At 35.3% G+C, this 21,339-nt stretch overlaps 1 protein-coding gene across 10 annotated transcripts in view; it reads left to right on the forward strand.

The window, feature by feature from the left end:
• neo1a (neogenin 1a) overlaps window positions 1–21,339 on the forward strand; it is a 154,448-nt gene that overhangs the window by 94,317 nt on the left and 38,792 nt on the right. For all 10 annotated transcript variants that reach the window (XM_059537281.1, XM_059537332.1, XM_059537338.1 and 7 more), the window contains exons 4-7: window positions 2,029–2,179; window positions 15,376–15,512; window positions 19,842–19,996; window positions 20,117–20,237. In XM_059537281.1, the coding sequence (XP_059393264.1) occupies window positions 2,029–2,179; window positions 15,376–15,512; window positions 19,842–19,996; window positions 20,117–20,237 (564 nt within the window). The remainder of the gene's footprint in view (window positions 1–2,028; window positions 2,180–15,375; window positions 15,513–19,841; window positions 19,997–20,116; window positions 20,238–21,339) is intronic.

Consider the following 21,339-nt stretch of genomic DNA (forward strand, 5'->3'; position numbering starts at 1 on the left):
TGATTCTGATGTAATTGTTCATTCACTAATGAAACTCACACAATTGAGGAGAGAGAGAGTTTTAAAGGAGGCCTTCTCCAGAAGGATGCCCACAGGTGGTGTTATCAAAGAGAACAATGTAATTTATGCTAAAGTTAAAGAGAACTGAGCTCCTTTGTGGCAGATATTCAGCATGCAGATTTATTTTTACGGGCAGTCATGAGCACAGAGTGTGATATTAAAGAACATAAATCAGACCTGAAGCACCATCGCCTGCTGAGGTTATCACACTAAACGTGGAGCAGGAAGCAACATGATGCATCAGTATGTAAAGAGAGAATAAAGACATTTTGAATGGCAACATTTACTTTTAAATGTTTTTAAAAACACAATTTGTTGTGACTAGTGGCGCAAACATGATGCACTTCACTCTTTATTTGTAGGGCTAAGTGGTTAAGAAAATTTCAATTTTCTTGTTGTATAGCTTCATTATCTCAATAAGTATTTTTCTTGTTTTCCAGTATAGTTCCAAATATTTTAACTTGGGAAAAATATATTCAAGTAAAATTCTGTAAACTGTAAAATAACACTAGTCTTAAGTGAATATAACCAGTTTTTTTTTCATCCAACTTTTTAAGCATTGTAAGCCCACTTAAAAAATCAAGTTAAATTCATACATAAAGAGATGCGCTTTCAAAGATAGAAATTCTATAAACCTTTATATTTATTTACTAGTGCGGTCAAACGATTAATCGCATCTAAAAAAAAGGTTTGTTTTTATATGCGTAATATATGTGTGTGTTCTGTGTATATTTATGATTTATATATAAATACACACACATACAGTATATATTTTACATACATTTTTTTACATTTACATATCTATATTTATATTATAAATAAATAGATTTAATATAATATAATATAATGTATTATATAAACATAATATTTTTTTCTGAAATATATAGATGCATGTGTGTGTATTTATATATACATAATAAATATACAGAGCACACATACATATATTATGTAAACAAAAACTTTTATTAAATTTTTTATTTTTAACTTCTATTAATCACAATTAATCGTTTGACAGCACTATTATTTACATGTATTTTTGAAAATTATTTATACTTTTGTATTATTTTAAAGTGAAAATGTTTAAACATTCTTAAAAATAACTAGATTATGGTAATTAAACTTGAGAACTTGCATAGATGCCAGACTTCGTACTTCCGCTCAATTTCAGTTGCTTCTGTACTCAGTCTGAGATAGCAAACTATCTCCCAGTTTTCCTCCGGCTCCAAAACAGCCGGTCAATCAATGAACAGAGGGAGAGCTGTGAAGTAGATTTCAGGTATTTCGCTCAATGGTTTTGTTTTCGCAGCATTCCCGTGTTTACAGTGAAAGTTCGAGGCGACTGAGCCGGCGCATAACACGCGTCATAACCGAACGTTATGTGATTGGCTTACGGGTAACCCATGATTTTAAACTTCATACAAGTGCCCCCAACGAGAAAGAAAACGCTTGTCAAGTATGCCCTTCCGGACTCTGTCTACGAAGCAAAGCGAAGTAGCAGAGTTTTGTATTAACAGGCTAGATTTTTCTTACCCCACTTTTTAAGCAAAACAAAACATATTTAAAGAGATAGTCCTCTCAAAATTAAAGTTTATCTCCTCATCCTCATGTGGTTCTAAACCTGTACACTTTCTTTTGTCTGTGAACTAAACAACATTAGACCCCATTGACTTCTATTATATTGACAGTTTCAAAATATCTAACTTTGTGTTTTGCAGAGGTAAGAAAGGTTTGGAGTGACATAAATAAATAATGAAAGAATTTTCATATTTGAGTGGACAAAAATGTTTGTCAATGAGGTAAAAAAAACTAACTTAATAGCAAAATATATACTCCTTTTTGGATGCAATTTTGCTTTTCATGTCTTGTTTTAAGGATGTTTAGATATTTTTACAGAAAAAAAAAAGTTTAAAAGGATTAACATAATTAGGATAGACACTGCGTGTGAATGCACTTCTCTGTTTTGTGCAGAATCAGGGGAGGAAAGGACCCTGGATTTTCTCCTGGAGCCTCAGCATGTGTCTAAAGCCGTTGGGGAGAGTGTGCTGCTCCCCTGTGTGGTGACGGGACATCCCACAGCATACGTCACATGGACGCACAAAGACCAGCTCATTGAGTACAGGTAAGAAACGCATCATCAAGCAGCATTTCTGTCCTCACAGATCTCCAGGGTGGATAGATACTCTGAATCAGACCGTGATTTCCACTAACAGCTCATTGATTCCTCTGTGTGTTGCCAATGTGGCGAACATGAGCTTAGAGTCCCGCTGTGGCAGCAGTGTCTACTTTTAGGGATCACTCTCTGTGTACGTCTGCTGTTCTGCTGGCACACAGCCCTGACCCAGCTGCCCGAGTAAATAATTAGAGTGACGGCGCCTGCCTGCGAGGTGTAAATGCCAGTCAGGACTGCAAGTGTCTGCACCACACACACACTCTCTCATGAGAAACACTGCCAGGCTGTTCACAGATTAGACCTGGGAAGCCACTTTTTCTCATTAGCTGCTGGGTGTCCAAAGGGCAAGCGTGACCCAGAGATTGTAATCAGCCGATGTTCTCAACACTGCATGCTAAAATAAAATAAAAATTGCTGATGGGGTTTCCACAGCCATGTCCACAGCCACATGGAAATGTAAGGAATTTTTATTTTATTTATTTTTTCATCGGCTTTTATGCATTTCTATAGAGATACGACAGTAGAGAGATGACAGGAGAGCGCTGGGAGGGGAGCGGGATGGTCAAAGGACTCAAACTTGTGCTTTATTTGAAAAACTGGCTTCATTTAGGGTTTTCTTCACATACAGTATAAACACTGATCAACGCACGTACATAAAGCACATTAAATATTCTTCCGTGACTATTAACAACTGATGAACTGTTCTTGCTACATGGACTCTCAGTGGAGCAACAGAATCTGAACAGAAGATGAAAGTCTTAAGGGTTTGGAGAGACATGAGGAATGACAGATTTTTAATTTTGGGGTTAACTGTCCCTTAAAATTAGGTAAATAAAGTAAATCAAATTAAATAAAGTGTTCATTCGATAATGTCAATCCATGATACCAATAATGACACTCATATGTAATATGATATAGTAATAGGTTTTATATTGACCAATAACGGATGTGGTTGTTCGTTCATCAAACAAAATCTGAGAAAAGTCACACAAATGTATGCTTAATATAAATAATTATATTATAGCAATATTTAATTATATTAAATGTAATGTAAATGTAAATCAATTTACTCTGTTATCTTCAGTTGTAAATATTAGTATTGTGCCATGATAACAGTTTTTCTGTTTCTGTACAAATTTCTCACAAAGTGATCATAAAATAGATTTTTGAATCGTTTTCAACAAAATTTGTAATTTTTTTTCATACTGTTTTATTGTCCAGATTGCTTAGAAAAGTAATAGCACACCTCTTCTGAACAAGTCATTTGTTTAGAGGTATCACTGCAGAAAAGTACAGGACAAGTTACATCCCAAAGTGCTGTAGTTTGTTTAGTGGTTTGCTCAGATCCCTAACCATTAGCATGAGCAATTGTAACAGCACTGCTTGCCTTAGTAAACACCACTAATAATTGCCTTAGAGTAAGTTTGTCATATCAATAATTACCCCATTCACTGGCTTCAATGTAAGTATGCCCAGAGTTGCCATCTTCACAAAATTACTTCATTAATCAAAGCAGCTGCTTGTGGTATTTTCAACACTGAATGCACTCTCAGACTTAGATGACTGAAAAAGATGTTTTGTTCTTGACAGTTAAAAAGTTCCTGCGAGATTTCCATGAAGACGGTTTGGGACTGTCAGTCAGTAATTGGGATTGTTAAATGAAAGCACAATAGGGAATATTTGTAAGAATGTTTGTATTATCAGACAGTGATAGAATGAGGCATTCAAGCCCCTTCTTGGCATTTCCGAATTTATGAAAACATGCTTTGCGTGCAGAAGCCTCACCGCGCTGTGGGGATTATCCACAGTAAATGTACGAGTCAGAGAGGCAGAACAAGGGAGAAAAGATAGATGAAAGGGTACAGTGAGAGTGACTCTTGATTGCCTCATATTGGGGTCTGTATGAAGTGTGACTTCAATCCCCCAAACCTTACGACACAATTTAAATATGAACAAAGCGTGTTCACGGTTCCTTTGATCATACTGTGCAATATCTATCGCCAAATATTTTTATAGTACAGAAGCATTCGGTTCATATTGTGTGTATTTTATGATGTAAAGTTTGTCCCTCTTTTCTGTTTTCATAAAATAAACTGAATGTAACACAAAACCTCTTAAAATCAATGGTGCTTGAAAGGTTCTTCACAGCTATGCCATAGAAGAACCATTTTTGGTTCCACAAAGAGACATTCAGTCAAAGGTTCTTTAAAGAACCATCTCTTTCTTACCTTTTTATAATCTGAAGAACCTTCTTTCACCACAAAGAACCTTTAGTGAACCTTTTTTTTAATAGTGTAACAACCTTAAAACTGGATGAGATTCCAGAAATTATTTATCCAATTAAATTTTTTCATTACGGTGGTCAAGATGGATTTTGGAACAGTGTAGCTGTTCCAGAGTTTGTTATCCACACCAGCTCTGTAAAACTTCGAGTGACTAGCCGTTCATCCTGCCCCCTCGATTCTCTGGAACCCCATTTAGATTCCAATTTGGGGTTGATCATTGTCTGCTGCTCTCCCGATCTATAAAGGTCGGGTGAAATTATTGCGGGTTGGCCATTGGCAGAGTTGCTTATAAATGTTAATGGCCTATAATTTCTGCAGCCTTTTGTTCAGGATATGTATTAACAAGATTAAATGCTTTTTTCAGCTCACACTCTCCTGATATCAAATTTATGACATGCATTTTGACATGCAGACAAAAATCTATTTACTGTAGCCACAAATTATCAATTTGTTCCACTAAATTAATTATTTCCCTTGTTCTATTAAATCATAGCCATGTTGTAGTAATATATTCCCACATTTTGATACAGGAACAAATTAGTACAGCATGGCCACAATTTAATAAAACGTGGGAACAAATTATTTATTCATGGCCTCAATTTAATTTGTGGGAACAACTTCTTAAATATGGCAAAATTTGTAACAAATAAATGAAAGATCTTTGGATTTTAAAATGGATTCTTAGTTTGTGGTTCTTTGTTAATTTGAATGAAAAACACAACAACAATAAAACAAAAACCTATACATTTATTTATTTTTTGCCAAAATATATGCTCAGTAGATGTTGTAGTAAACAATGAAGTTTAAATATGTGTCAATGGACCACAAAACCATAAGGTTTTTTTTGTTGAGATATACAGTATACATCATCTGAAAGCTGAATAAATAAGCTTTACATTGTTTGTTAGGATAGGACAATATTTGGCTGAGATAAAACTATTTGAAAATCTGAAATCTGAGGGTGCAAAAAAATCTGAATATTAAGAACATTGCCTTTAAAGTTGTCCAAATGAAGTTCTTAGCAATGCATATTTCTGATAAAAAATGAATGAATGAAAAATCTATTATTTTGACATGCAGTGTGTTTTTGGCTATTGCTACAAATATCCCAGTGCAAATTATGACTGGTTTTGTGGCCCAGGGTCACATATGTATTTTTGGAAACACACCCAAATATATTTCAAAATGTATTTCACAGGGAAGAAAATTCATCTCCAATCTTTCAGTAGCCTACATTTAGCCTAAATGTAAATGTAGATGGAATAACTTAGCAGAGATCAAAACTAGATTTATAATGACTCATTAAAATGTGAATCACTGGTAACACCTGTAACATTGACTTCCACAGTAAGACTAATTCAGTGCAATTACACAAAGGTGGGCTTTATTTACATCATCTGTGGTCTGGTGATTAGCATTAATATTTATTCCTATATCCTGAACTTTTACTGTCTGGAGATGCAGGGTTTCTGCCCCAGCCGAATAGAGAAAGAGCACAGTCCATCAGTACATACAGAAGGAGCCTCTCTAACTCTCTTATGTGTTTAAAGGGGGAAAAGTGTTTTTCTCATGTGGAAATCCAAACCAACTGCTCTCCGTCCCTGGCACTATCTGCATGCCCATCTCTCAGGCTGGGATGCTCTTCAGATAGAGTCACTGGGCAGAGAGCTGAGAGAGATGTGTAATAACAGGTTTGGAGACGCTCAGGATTCTTAGTGGGAGTTTAACAACAGGCTGGATTCACTGAAGGATAAACACTGAAGACTGGCACAAAGAGCTGGTGGGAGGGAGGACTGTGTGTAAAAGAGAAACTGAGAAAGAAAATAACATATTACAGTTTGGATCACAAGCAATATTATTTATAATCTTTAATTTATACTGTCTGGTCCACATTGTGGCTGATTTGGCCAAGAACTGAAAAAGGAAGTGGTTGCCTGACTGATATAAAAACGATCAACCACTTTGATGTTTACTTTTTTGTCGTATTGTAAACAAATCTCTTTGTTTTACTTATTTTAAGTATCTTAAAATGATTCAGTGCCACGAAACTTGAAAACATTTGCAAATATGCCTAGTTCTTTGTATGTTTTAGGTTTTTTTTTGCTGTACTGATTAAAAAACGCATGGACTCATGGAAATTGATTATTAATTTTTCAAAGAATACATTTAAAAATGCAGTTGATATGCTTACATTGATTTCTGAATTATAGTTCTGGGTTTTTAGGGGAAGGCCATGAAGTCAGATGTATCTTGGAATCATACTATTATTATTATTATTAGGTTTTCTGAGGAGCAAATGCTAGTTCAAGTTTTTGAACACCCATATTAAGTATTTTACATTTTTATTTTATTTATATAGAAATCAAATAATCAGAATAAAATATATATATATATATTAATTATGAATATTTACACAATCTTTGTCCACTAAATCAAAGTAGTTTTTTGTGTGAAGAAAAACAAAATGTATGTGTAATTGTTTTTTTTTATGACGAAGATGTGTAAATTCACATTCAGGTTAAAATATAAATATGTTATTACTTTTTACTTTATTGTTACACTACAAAACATTTCTCTACTATTATTTTTGGGCTGTTTAGTTTTCTTTTTGTATAGCAGTCATCACCAAACATTTTTGTCAGCTGAAACCTTTTCATAATCATTTGAAGTACCCTCTGAAATTGTATACTTATTTCAATAATTTAACAACATACGAATATCCATGTCCATAAATGGTTACATGACATGGAAGTAAATAAAATATTATTAATATTTTTAGGAAGTCTTTTTAATGTTTTTCTTTTTCATTATTTTTATTGTAAATTTTTCATCAACTCGCAAACCCCCATGTGTTTTCAGTCTGCAGTTTGGGTAAATAACCCCATTTTATAGAAAAGTATAGTTTATAAGAAAGTAGAGGTGTGAAGAAAGCATTGGTATCAGGACATGTTTTCATTTCAAAGAATGGAGCTTGCTATTTTGCAAAAGCCCTTGCCATTTGTGCATGGAGCATGCATCAGAGGCTCCATGATTGGCCCATCTGAGGCTGAATCTGCGTCATTTATGACTCGGGCACACTGCTGGAATGAAAAGTGAAGGGTTGGATTGCATTGTAATGGATGTCTGTTTTACTGGTTGGCAGGACATCGCTGCTGTGGAGTAGACCATGCAGCACTATAGCAGGATTCTTTCAGCCAAATGTGTGGCAGCTGTTTTTGTCACTGTAACATATGCATTTTGTGGCTCTCTCTCCATTTCTGCTAGGGCTGGGCGATATACAAAAAAAAATGATATCTCGATATTGTCAAATTTTTTACGATATTCGATATATATCTCGATATGTTTGCATTTGCATTTAAATAATAAAAAATAAAACATGATTTTCTTTTGCCCATAAAAAAAAAACATTTAGATCAAACAGCTAATTTAAGCAGTTATAAAATCTAGACCAAGAGATCACTTACTGCTTTTTATTAAATGAATACATGTAGGCCTATATGTAACTGAAGCAGTGCAAATTAAGTAACAGTTACAGAAAGTGCATTCTGTCAACTTTTTAGTGCATGCAATTCACAATTTAAACTATGCAACTGGGATAAGTATTTTATTTTAATTTTTTTAAGCTAAAAACACAAGTCTGTCAACTGTCTGTGGTTTTAAGAGAAGCTCTGTGGCATGAAACTATGGTCCTACTGACACTAAAAACCCTCTTAGATGGGGAGCTAGTTGCTGAAGCACATGGCTATTTCTTATATATAAATATATATAAATGAATACCAAAGACGTTTGCATTGTCTCTGTCTATATTATGGAAACTGGTAAACATATCAGTGAAATTCCCCAATAGTAATTCCAAATGGCCATAGCCTATGTTTCTCTATTCAAACATCAGCGGTCGAGTAAGTGCATTTATTTTGCGATCACAAACGCAAACAATACAGTTGAGATCTCACGACAGAACACAGACCGGCTGAACGACGCTTTCATTAGATCGCTCAATTCCAGCTTGTTAGTGTTTTCAGATTATCATCGGCGGCTCTTCCGCAATGAGGAGTGAGCACGTGCGCATGGTTGCCAGATTGCTTAAAATAAGCAAACACCGGGCAGAAAATGTATCCTTGTAACAGTGGAGCTCTGATTCTGAGATTTAAACTCTTGTTATCTGGCAACCGCTATCATTAAAGCTCTCGTAGTAGAGGGGCGTAGAGCAGTCAGCAGTTACAGGTTCCTTTTTTGGACATTCGGCGCGTTCTTTTGGGAAAGTATGCTTGAATTTGAAATATTCGATATTCCCGAAATATTCAAATTGTACATCGTCCGAAATTATTCCGATATTATCGCTTATATTCGATATATCGCCCAGCCCTAATTTCTGCCTATCTGTCCATTTTTTCCTTCTCCTCTTTCCTTCCTAGTTCCTCTGTGTCCCGTCTCTTTAGAAATGAGGGTGGCCTCTAGAGCTTCAACAAACGATTATTTTGATAATCGATTAATCGAACAATTAGAATGATTAATCGACTAATCATTGATTATTTCGCTGATTAAATCAGTAGACATTCATTGATCAGATGCGTTTTAAACTGCTGCCTTCTCACCGCTGTCAGTTTTTGATGTTTATTTTGTTATTAAGAGGAAAGCACACAGTATATATTAACATATTCATACAAACACTGCTCAGTAGCTTCAGGTTTGGCGCTACAGCGACACACTGGTCAAACCGCATTATTGCAGGCTCTTATATTAGATCATATGGCATAAAATGACTACTCGACAACAAAAATATTTGTCGACAATTTGTTTTTGTCAACGTTGTCGATACTGTCAACTAATGGTTTCAGCCATAGTGGCCTCTCTGTGCACTCAGAAGCTAATGACACATCCAGGGCTAAATCCAGCCTCACCAGCCAGTTCATTCAAACCTCTAATGCGCACATTTTACACAGGCTGTGGCTTTGGGCATGTGTGGAGTAATGTGCTCATCAAAATATTGGTTAACCATTGGAGGCACCTGCTAGACTCATAAAGAAAGGTATGATGATGGTCCATCTCAGCCCAGCTGGGAAAAACAAACACTCTGACTCATTGTAAAGATGGAGCTCTTCATATTGATTTTATCCTCAGTTATTCCCTCTTCTGAGGTATTCTATTTGAAGCACAGTCTTTATTCTATAAAAGAGCAGCATGCATTACACTGGAGTCCCCACAGCTGTGAGAACATAATATTCAGGATTTAGAAATAAGGGGTTCATAAGGGTTTTAGGGTCCGTGTGTCATTTGGTACCGGGCCGCACAAGAAAGAATAAATAACTTACATTAAAGCTGCATTCGGTAACTTTTGCACTCGCGTCTGGCGGAAGAACATTGTAGCCGGATCTACTTCTCTCTGTTTACATCTATGCCGAGTCACACAGGTACTACTCTGAAGCATTGCCGACCCCAACCAGACTAAAATGGATTATAAACACTTATTATAGGTGTAACGTATTGATTCAGGATAAGACAAAAACACGGTTTGGAAAATGGATTCATGATGGACTCACTCGTATATTATTCATGTTATGTTGTTGGCGCAATGTTACGAGGACGCTGCTAATAAAGTTGCATACGAATACATGGTGGATTCATGTTTATTATTATATTTACAATATACCACAGTTTTTATGCCAGTCGTATCATTTTATTTTGTTGTATTTATTCGTCACACCTTAAAGCCCGGTCCGTGAAAATATTGTCTGATATTAAACCGGTCCTTGGCACTAAAAGGGTTGGGGACTGCTGCTCTACAACTATTCATTTGCTCTGCGAAAAGTTCATTATTGGACAATGCTGGTAAATTAACAAATAATGAATTCTTATTCTTTAAAAAGCAGCTAATTCCTAACTATTGTTCAACATAAAAAAAAAGATCATTTCAGCCCAAGATAGTCTTAGCTACCCTGCAGTGAAACAACAGTTTGAAACATCTGACGTTGGTTTACTGGTCTAGTTTGATGGTTTTAGATAGGATTTAGTATCTGTTGGGTATTTTGTGAACATCAGGTGGTAGACCAGATAAAGAGTCAGTGACAAAGAAGAATGTCTATAATTCAAAACATAAAAATTTCAAAACTTGGGGTGGGGACAAAAAAAAAAAGCTTTAATAAAATTTTAGAGAAGGATTTCAATTTCTAAAAATGTCATATAGTGTGTTAACCATCAAGTAACACCAAATGACACATGTTCTAAAAACAAACAAACAAACAAACAAAAAACACATTTTCTTAATTTCATAAATATATTTTCTTAAAAAAAATACATTTTTGAATAAATGATTGATTCAGGATATATGTTTAATGCATGTAAAAATTTATTAATTAATCATTCGTTCACAAATGTATTTTTAAAGAAAATGTGTTCAAGAAAAAAATAATTCATATACATACAATATCACCTGAATTACCATGCTTTGTTATAAAACAGGTAAAATTATTCAAAAACTTACACACAGTCATTCACTTTCTTTTTTCTTTTTCTTTTTCTTTTTTAATCCACCACATGGCTTTATTGATCACAGCATATGAATTTGGTATTGTGGATATCCGTTGTTGTTTTTCTCCAAATATTAATAAGCAATAAACCATATTTTTCCATACCTTGATAAAAATAAACGTAATCTATTTCAGTTTTAACACTGCAGTTGCCACAAAACCAGGCATGAATAAATACATAAATACATACACACACACATATATCTGATATACCTGATAAAAATGGCAAACTACTTAATATGGTTTTCATTTCAGGAATTTCAATGTTTTTTTTTTCAACGCATTATGACTTATAGATTATATCAGTGACTTTTTTTACTTTATGAGGGTAGAAACCATCAAAAGCTGGTTGTGAACTGGATTTTTCAGTGGAGTAACACACGACTTTTGCTGGTGGCATCAGGAGGAATAGTGTCACTACCCTCGTTCAAGTCTTGGCACAGCATTAGGAGCTGCTCTGTTTGGAGTCACAGCCATGGAGCTGAACAGTTAAGGGTGGAGACCATGCCAGAAGCTTCTGAGCTGTTGACAAGGCAGCCTTTCATCTCACTCACTTGTATCTTATGACGGCATCAATCACAGGCTGGCTGCTCTGAGGCAGGTTGGGTCAGAGCCACCGGTAGTTTGGTGTTGGATTTCTGTTGACGGATGCCAGTGGTTTGGCCTCAGAGCTGCACACTGGATATACATCACAGCATACGCAGCGTTAGCTGTTAGCCCTAACCTGCGTGCAGTCATGAGCCTTTTGCACATTAGATCTGGGTTATTTGAGGCAACTCCTCAGACAGAACAAAAGCTGCCTCAACACTCCTTATACACAAACGGTCCTGAATGAAGAATAGTATGTGCTTAACTTGCGCAAGTTTTCAAGAAACTTACTCAAGGAAATTACCAATTGTTCAATAATGAATGGGAGGATCTGTGATGTTCAGAATGGAAAAGTTATTTCTGTTTATGGCATTTTTGTTTATCTTTACATGTTGCAAAGTAGAGCTTGAAACCATCGATTTTTATTATAATTATTATTCAATTCTTCTTATTATTTAATTATTATTTAAGAAATGGTAAGTGAAAGGAGGTACCCAATCTTCACTTATTATTTGTTAGGTTGCTGGAATTCCGTGGGTATGTCTGAATACAACCCTTACTTGAGTTTTTTGTTATTTTCTAGCAAAAAGCATTTAATAACCAAGTAAATAAAGTATAAATATGCCTGAATTAGAATCACTGGGCAGATTATAGCCTATTTACAGACCACATGATTTGTAGTTATTGGTAAAATACAGTTTCCCCATGAAATAATTATTTGTTTATTTATTTAAATTTGGTAACAGGGCTTGAATGGTTGATGCTTTTACCAGTACATTTTGACAAATTAAGAAAATAAATTAGGATTATTTAGCAGTATTGAGTTGACAGATATATAAATATTACACTATTTTTATTAATTTTTTGGTAATTTGGTCTAACCCAATTTGAATGATAGCATAATACATTCTAAAACTGAAACCCTTTTACTTGCAACCCCGTTACCCATTTTGTTTTATATATGTATTTATAGTCATTTTCTCTTTTTTGATGTTTATTGCTAGAAAGCACACAGGGGTTTTAATTGTTTTAGACATGTTTTTTGCATTCAGACAATTTTTGGAAACAGGGATGAAAAATAGTGAATGTATGAATGAAAACATGAATGAATGAACGAACGTACGAATAAATGACTAAACAAATAAATATATTTGCCATAAAATAATAATAGTATGTATGGCTGGGCGATTTGGCAAAAAAATTTAAATCTATTTTTTTTTTTTCTCAGAACGCTTGAAAGGTAATCGATTTTTTTAAAGATTGTTAACTAGTCAACTTAAAAATGGAACTACAACATGATTCAAATGATATTTTTCTTTTTTAACTGAATTGCTCCTAGCGATATGAGCTCGTCATACGTGAGTGGTCAATCACGTGCCCCAACATGAGGTCGGATCGTTCTTTTCTCTTTACTGTTATCACTGGCATAGTGAAGTGATCAAGTGTCTAATTCTAACATTTGGTAATATTTCTATTCAAAATTGCTATTTCTTTCTAAAAAATACAATCATGGCAAAACATTAAAATCGAATTAATTGATAAAAAAAAAAAAAAAAAAAAAAACGCCCAAGTCTGTATATATTTTCACATTTATTTTTTTCTAATTTTTATTATTTTTAATCATTAACATGCTGCAGTTCCAAGGAGTCTTAAGTGTATCTTTCAGACTTAATCAAGTGAAATTACACAATGACAAATGCAAAGGATATTGTCGGTAATTCATTTAGGTTGTCACTCCCTCACATTAACGTTTTGAAGCCACTTGACTCGAGAGAAACATGCAGAAACAATTGCAGCTGAGAGGCACTGATGTGTGGAACTTCAGCATTCACACTCCTAAAAGAACATATGAGTAATAATGTCACGGTCCATGAAAGAAAAACATGAAGACTGAAGCGTGTCTTAGGTGGAAAAGCTCCACAGTGGGCCTACGTGTTTCATTGCATGTTCTTCAGCACAAAAGGACAAAGACCTCTTTTATGAGACCTGCTGGTTTTCCTGTGGGATGAGGTATGTGTGATGGTTGAGGTAGGGTGGAGTTTCTCTGTGCACAAGACTTTTGAGTTTTCCTGTGGTCTGGCGTGTGTAAAGGACACTGTCAGGAGAGTGCTGTTCCATACTCTGCAACTTATACATTTTAGATATGGTACTGGCAATGGTGTAGGAATTACTTGCTCTTATTTAGGTGTTCATTCATTCTGTTTTGGCTAATTCTACAAAGCTTGCATATTAATGAATCGTACTCCCATCCCTGTTGATTTAACTGTTTAAATCAGTCACTTAGAATTACACTGATTTTTTTAAAAAGCTTAAAAAGGTTTACAACATTAAAGGGCAAAAATAATAATAAAGAACCTTTGAGAGCACATGCTTGTTGTTTTCTAGAACAGTGGTTCCCAACCACATTCCTGGAGGCCCCCCAACACTGCACATTGTGCATCTCTCCTTTGTCTGACACACCCAGTTCAGGTCTTGGAGTCTCTACTAATGAGCTGATGATCTGAATCAGGTCTGTTTGATTAAGGAGACATGGAAAACATGCAGTGTTGGGGACCTCCAGGAACGTGGTTGGGAACCACTGTTCGAGAAAACCCACAGTTTTGAATGCAGCACATGGTTCAGGTTACTTGTATGTCTGAGACTGAGAGACAGGCAGAGAAATAAAATAGGGAGTGTGTCAGTGTGAGAATGCTGGTATTAACGTGCTGGTGTTTGATGCCAGTCGATGGCTGATATATCAGGTTGAGTGGAGGTTCTGCAAACTCCGCATCCCTGTGTTCTCTGTGCATAAGACCATCATCCCGCTCCTCTATCTCATACTGTGGCCAATGGCCATAGTCTTCTTTCTTCTAAGACAGTGGTTTTCAAACCAGTCCTGCAAGCACCCCTATCACCTCACATTTTGTATGTCTCCCTATATCTGACACACCCATTGTAGGTCTTGCAGTCTCTACTAATGAGCTGATGAGTTAAAACAGGTGTGATAGATGATTTAGACTCATTTCAACATGTCTTTTGTGCTCAGACTAATTTTGGTAACGGATAAAAAAATAGTTACAACTTTTGTTACGGAAGACAAATTTTAAATAAATTAATTCACTTAGACATGTCTTTGTATTCAGACAACTTTTGGTAACAGGGCTGAAATATAGTAAATAAATAAGTAAATTCAGACATGTCTTTTCTATTCAGACAACTTTTGGTAATAAAGATGAAAAAATGGTAAATGCATAGATAAATATTCAGTGTTTTTTTTTTTTTTTGTATTTAGATAACAGGTAGCAGGGTTTAAATTAATAATAATAATAATAATAATATAGTTACCTTGACATTCTAATGTGAACTAACAGTATTTCCCTACTATCACTACCCTCTTAGGGAAGAATCCCCTTTATTCAAAGCATCATAAAGTACAATTATTACCTAAACAATCCTCCTGAAGCACCCTGGGATTAAGTGCCTTGGTGACCTCAAGGGTACAATGGTGACCCATTAATTTTTTGCCCTGGTGGGGATCAAACCAGAGACCTTCTGATTACCAAGTCTGACCTTTACAGCTAAACCACGCACCGCAATGTTGAGGCTGCCCTTTTCTGCTAGAATGCACTCTTTGCAATATAGATCCATTTTGTGCATGGAAGAAGGACCATATATACTGCAGTTATTGAATTAACATTGGGCTAAGTATACATTTAACTTTCTGCATGGAGCTTATTGACAAGTGCCTTTTCTCTTTTCCGCACAGCAAGGGTCGCTTTGAAGTGCTTGGCGGAGGCAGTCTGCGGATCTTCAATCTCACTGAGGAAGACGCCGGTGTGTATAGCTGCATGGCAGACAACACCAATGGATCCATTGAGGCCCAGACTGAGCTCACACTGAAGGGTAAGATGAAACCTCACTGCTTTATAAAGGACTAGTCAAGTGATTGTCACGTCACACTGTAAAGCTCTTTCCTCTAGTACTGTTCAGAGGAAGTGTTGCATTTTCTCGGTGACATTAAGTTCTGTAATTCAATTGCACGCTCTGATCACACTTCAGATACAGAAACATGTATTGGGTTCTCTGTAATTGCTCAAGCTGTAGCTTTTGGGCAGGACTAGCTAGTGCGTGAGATGTGATTGTGTGATGATAAAAGGGATGCGAGATGGTTTAGACAGGTGTGAAATCACAGAGAAAAGAATAGAATCTGGGCTGTAGATTTCATGCAGATATGTGGAGTGTAATGAGCTTTGGCCATCTGTCCATCTGCTGGGAATTGATCCTACACTGTGACGAGATGAAAAGATGAAAGATACTGGAGGGCACCCAGCCCCTACTTTTAGGCCCTTTGCTTTCCCTTTTGTGGGTGGGAGAGGTATTGTGTTGAAAGCTGGAGTGATAGTACAGTAAATCCAGCAGCTCACAATGGAGGTGCAATGCCAAACTCAAACCGAGCAGCTCTCAGAATCCAAGCGAGTGTCAAACACTTCGTAAGTTTTGTCAGTGTTCTGAATAGAGATGCCCTGGGATCAGAAATGAGTTTTGTCAACATTTTTATTATATGATCTTGATTGTCACAGAAAATTATTTTAGTGATCCCAGTGAAAACTGAATGTGCACCTGTAGTATAAAGTATATTTAAAAAGAACTGTACTTGCATATAATACCAATCAAATAAAAGGCCACTTAAGTGTATTTTCAGTGAGTACACTAATCAAGTCATTGATCTAAGTCATTGTTTTAAAAATCTTATGTCATGCATTTAATAATGTATTATATTGATGTGTTGGCTAGCATGCTTAAGCATGTGTAAAATACTTGATTATAATTTTTGTGATTTTATTTGATATTATGCTATTAAAATATGTAATTAAAAATATTTAAATTCATTACATATAAGTTTCAAGTATTTTTCAGTTTTCCATAAATGCTTGTCAGTACATTCAACATTGCACTTTAGTCATATTTCAAAGACAGTATAAATAATTATGAAATAATATATAAAGATCTACTTATGTTCTAATTAAGTTGGTCAAAATCGCTTTTTATTCCAACTCATTGCATTAATATAAATGTAAACTCTTAAACATTTTAATTTCTTTTCAGTGAACATGAAGTAGAGCATACAAAAACATTTGGATTCCGCTTAAGTATTTTCTTCTAAAGTGTATTATTTCCCTATTTTTCATTTTTCATTTTTTTTTTTTTCATTTTTTTTTTTTTTTTTTTTTTTTTTTTTTTTTTTTTAAGTATGATGAAGTGTACTCTTCCACAAAAGGACATACAAGCAAAATACACACTGTTTTAAAAGTAATAGCTGCAAGACTTCAACATAATGCATGTTGGCCTGAAAATAGTGTGATTGAATTGCTGAATAACTTATGTAATATTTATAACTATACTACACTCACAGGAATTACATTGGTAACACACAGCCAGAAGTTAATTTGCCCAGAACAGTAGTCCCACACTTCTAAAAATGCTTCACGGCTCAAACAGTAATAGGTTTTGCTGAATAATGCATGCTGAATAATTCATCCTTTAACAAAATATGAGATTCATATTTCTTCATGTAAACCCTTTGGACCCTCTTGTTTACTTACTTTTTTTTTTTTTTCATGTGTCCCTGTTTCAAGCATGAAATAAAACAATGACTTTCATGTCTTGTTTGCTCAGTTTTTAAATGTCAACCAGCGGGCGCAGAAGAGTTATGAACACATTCTGCTGCGTACATCACTAGTCAACATGCAGAGATGTGTGCTGGTGTGAGCAGGTCAGATTGATCTGGGAATTCTCTGTGTTTCTGTTATACTGTAGGTGAGAAACCCAGAATCCTATTAAACTTTGATAGACTGTCTTTTCTGTGCTACGCAAAACATAAGGGAGTAGCTTGTAGGCTGCTGTTTCTTAGCCTACTCTGTAATGCAGATAGATGAATAGAAACAACAGTGTGTGTTGAGCTTTGACATTGTCTGTAATATAGCAGGAAACCCGAGACATGCTCCTGAATGCAAGCGAGGCGGTGATAAGAGCTGTGTGTGGTCATTTGAGATGTTTTATCATCACAATAATCTCCTGCTAGAATGTAGACGAGTGTAACCTATGGAAGCTTGTATCCACCACAGAATAAAAAGAATATCTCATAATTCCTTTTTCTTCAACTACAAGTTTATATCTCTCCATTCACACTTTATAATCCAGCCAGTCCCTGATCATAAAACCATGTTATGCTGTAACATTTTTCATACTAGGAAGTTTATCAGACTATGGAAGTAAAATAGGTTGTGAATTTTGTACCATTTTGACTTTAATGAAAAAATGGCTTAGGGTGATCGTGTATCAAAAATGCAAAAGTGTGTGCAATCAAACACCAGCACAGCTTTATCTGTATATTTGCAGCTGATGCGACATCTTACAGTCAGTGGCCACCGTTATGAGTGCTGCCCTGTGTATGTGCTCCTGGGTATATGTGTGTGAGATATACTGAGAGATTGAAACCCAAACCATCTGTCCCGTGTGGAGCTGGCGTGAGCTGGAACCCAGCAGTGTGTGACAAGTGTTTTTCAGCAGGTTGTGTGTGCAGGCCTCAGCAAACTGCAGGAGCACATACTAACAGCCATTCATCACCTTACCTCTGTCAGTTTGGCCCTGATGCTGCATCTTATGTTAGATATACAGTTACAGATATTGCATGGAAAACATCCAATGAGTTTCTTTTTCGCTCAGCTTAAATCTAGCCATAGCTTTATGTAGCCATTCTGCTTTTGGCTGTTTAAATACATTTTTATGTTAATGACGATCTATGCTCTCTATTTGCTATTTTTACCCTTTGCTAATTTTGCTCAAATTTATACGTTTATATTTTTCTGTTCACTTCCACACATAGAAATGCATATATAATATAATATTATATACATGATATATACCCTATATGTGGACACGTATAATATATTATAATATTTAGGGCTGTCATGATTATGAAATTTGGCTGAAGATTAATTGTCTAAAAATAGTCATGGTTATTGCGATTAATTGTCTGTTTTGGGGCTTTGGCGATTGTGCAGAATATCATGATTAATTGTCTGTTTTTTTATGTCTGAAACAACTGCGGTTAGATCAAATAATCGCAATTTAGATGGTAATTTAATTATCGCGACACAGGCCTAAATATAACATTTAAGAATTAGATATATCATTTAAATAATGTCACATTCTAAATCTTTTTGTTTGCTTATTGTACAGTTTATTTGTAATAATGCCAATTTGTCTTTCAATTAACCTTATAAACAATGTATTTTATAATATTAATTTATATATATGTATTATATGCATTAAACATTTTTTTTTTGCTTTACAGTTTATTTGTAATTCTACAAATGTTTCTTTTGAAGGGGAATATTAAGTTTAATTATGGTTATATATACATCTATATTTATATCATTCATTTAATTATTCCATTCAATTATTCTAAACGTTTTTGTGTTGGTTTTAAGAACATAAAGTTTTTATGAAACCGTTAATATCACTTTAAAATGTGCTGTTACATTTTAAATATTGTCTTGTGCAGCTTTTTTATTTGTTTTGTACAATTTATTTGTAATTATGCTTATTTCTCTTTAAAAATAATTATTTGTACTGTATATGGTCTGAACAACAAATATCTATTTCATACTTTTATTTAAATATTTTAAGATCAGAACCTTTTAATCAGTTCATACTGATTTGTGCATCGATGAAGGCAAGTGTATTAATCGTATGTAAGTGATAGTAATGTTTTGTAAATGTGCAATTTGTATGAATTATACAGCAACTGAGGGATGTGGTTGTGTGGTAGAGGATCGGGCACAGCACAGAGCAACAATCCAATTACATCCCAACAGACAGGCCTGAATCATTCTGGTGCACACTACCTTGTTATTGAGATGATCTATGTCCTGTTTATCTTCTTCAAGATCAAATAACCTCATTTGCTAATGGGAAGCCTTTGGAGGTTATGCATTTTCCTCTGGCTATTAGGAAGAACATATTTTAGCCACTTCCTGGTGTTTAGGGTATTTTTAGAGGTTGGGAAAAGTCAAAAGCAGCATTTTTGCCCCCTAATCAAATCATATTGTTTTCCCGAAATCATTAATGGCATTAAGCTGTACAGCCATTTGAAGCATTATTTCTCTGAAGAAACAAATGTTTGGTTTCTCATGCTCACGTGATTTGTTTTATTGCTTTTCTTCTCAGCTTCCCCACAGTTCCTGAAGAAACCAGCTAGCATATATGCTCATGAAGCCACAGACATCTTCTTCGAGTGCGAGGTCGTTGGCTCACCTGCTCCCACCATCAAATGGGTGAAGAACGGGGATGCCGTCATTCCCAGCGACTATTTCAAGATCACTGTAAGTTGCCAGCTAGGTCTACATGAGTGAGGAAATGCTGTTGACCTTTTACAGTGCATCTACAGATAAATACAGTATTTCTTCTAGATGACAGCCATGCTCTTGTGTGCCTCTTTACAGAAGGAGCAGAACTTGCAGGTGCTGGGGCTGGTCAAGTCAGATGAAGGTTTCTATCAGTGTTTAGCTGAGAATGACGCTGGCAATGTCCAGGCAGGTGCTCAGCTCATCATATTGGATCAAGGTACGTTTAGGAATGGATATTTTCTACTCTTAACTCTCAACAGCATGTCTGCTTGCATCAAACTTTGTGGAAAGTTTTCTCTTTGTTAAACCCTGCTGGAAAATCCAGTTGGTAGTTGGTTTAAATTTTTTCAAGTTGCTCCAAATTGATAATATATGACCAGTAGCTGGACATTAGATGGTTAATCATTAGGAATAAAGCTGCTGAGGCCCAAGTTGACCTGGTAGACCTTCTTGGTTAGAGCTGTCAGACCTCATTCTGGACCTTAGGGTTCCAGAAACCCTTGGTATGACCGGGGGCCGGATTCACGAAAAATCTTCTTAAGAAATAAATTAAGATAAATTCCACGAAGTTCGTTAGAATGTTCTTAAGTGCAAATCTTGAAAAATTCTTAATAAGTTCTCAAATATATTGTTAAGAACATCTTAATTTTTTCTTAAGAAGACAATAAGGGTCATTATCTGAGTGAGTACATGACGCACTGATAAACTCACACTTTATTGTCTGTTTGCACTTCCTGTAGATTACACTAATAATCATAATAAGCACGCACACTACTTTTGTCGCGACTTTGACTGGCGCTCAGCTTCACGTTTTTAATGCGGCGTGTTTTTGAACACTTTTGTGCTGTATTTTTGCGCTCTTGTCTGAGTGAACGCTTCCAGTATGTGAGTCCGCGCTTCTACAGCAAATGCGTCCTGTGTTCTGAATACATTCAAAGATTGTCGTATTTATAAGCTAAAATTAAAAGCGTTTAATTAAAGCTCCCTATTGACTCATTTTAGAGTTGCTACTGAGTTTTGAAGTCAACAAAAAGTAGCATTACACATAGGCTAATCGTGACCGATCATGTTTACATTAACAGTCATCACTGTCACTTCAGAAAACTCGTGCACATCCATAGTCCTACTATGTATTATATGCAGCTGTTGTTTTAATGCTTAAATATAACAATTAATTTGAAATACCCCAATAAATTAATAAAATTATTCTTACTATTTGGGATTTAAAACAAGTTTGGGGCTGTACTAAATTTAAGAAGTTATTTACCGAGATTTCTAAGAAGATTCTTTTCAAGAATTTGAATTCTTCTTAGGTTTTG

This window comes from Carassius carassius, chromosome 3 (genome assembly GCF_963082965.1).
Source record: "Carassius carassius chromosome 3, fCarCar2.1, whole genome shotgun sequence".
Classification (NCBI taxonomy): Eukaryota; Metazoa; Chordata; class Actinopteri; order Cypriniformes; family Cyprinidae; genus Carassius; species Carassius carassius.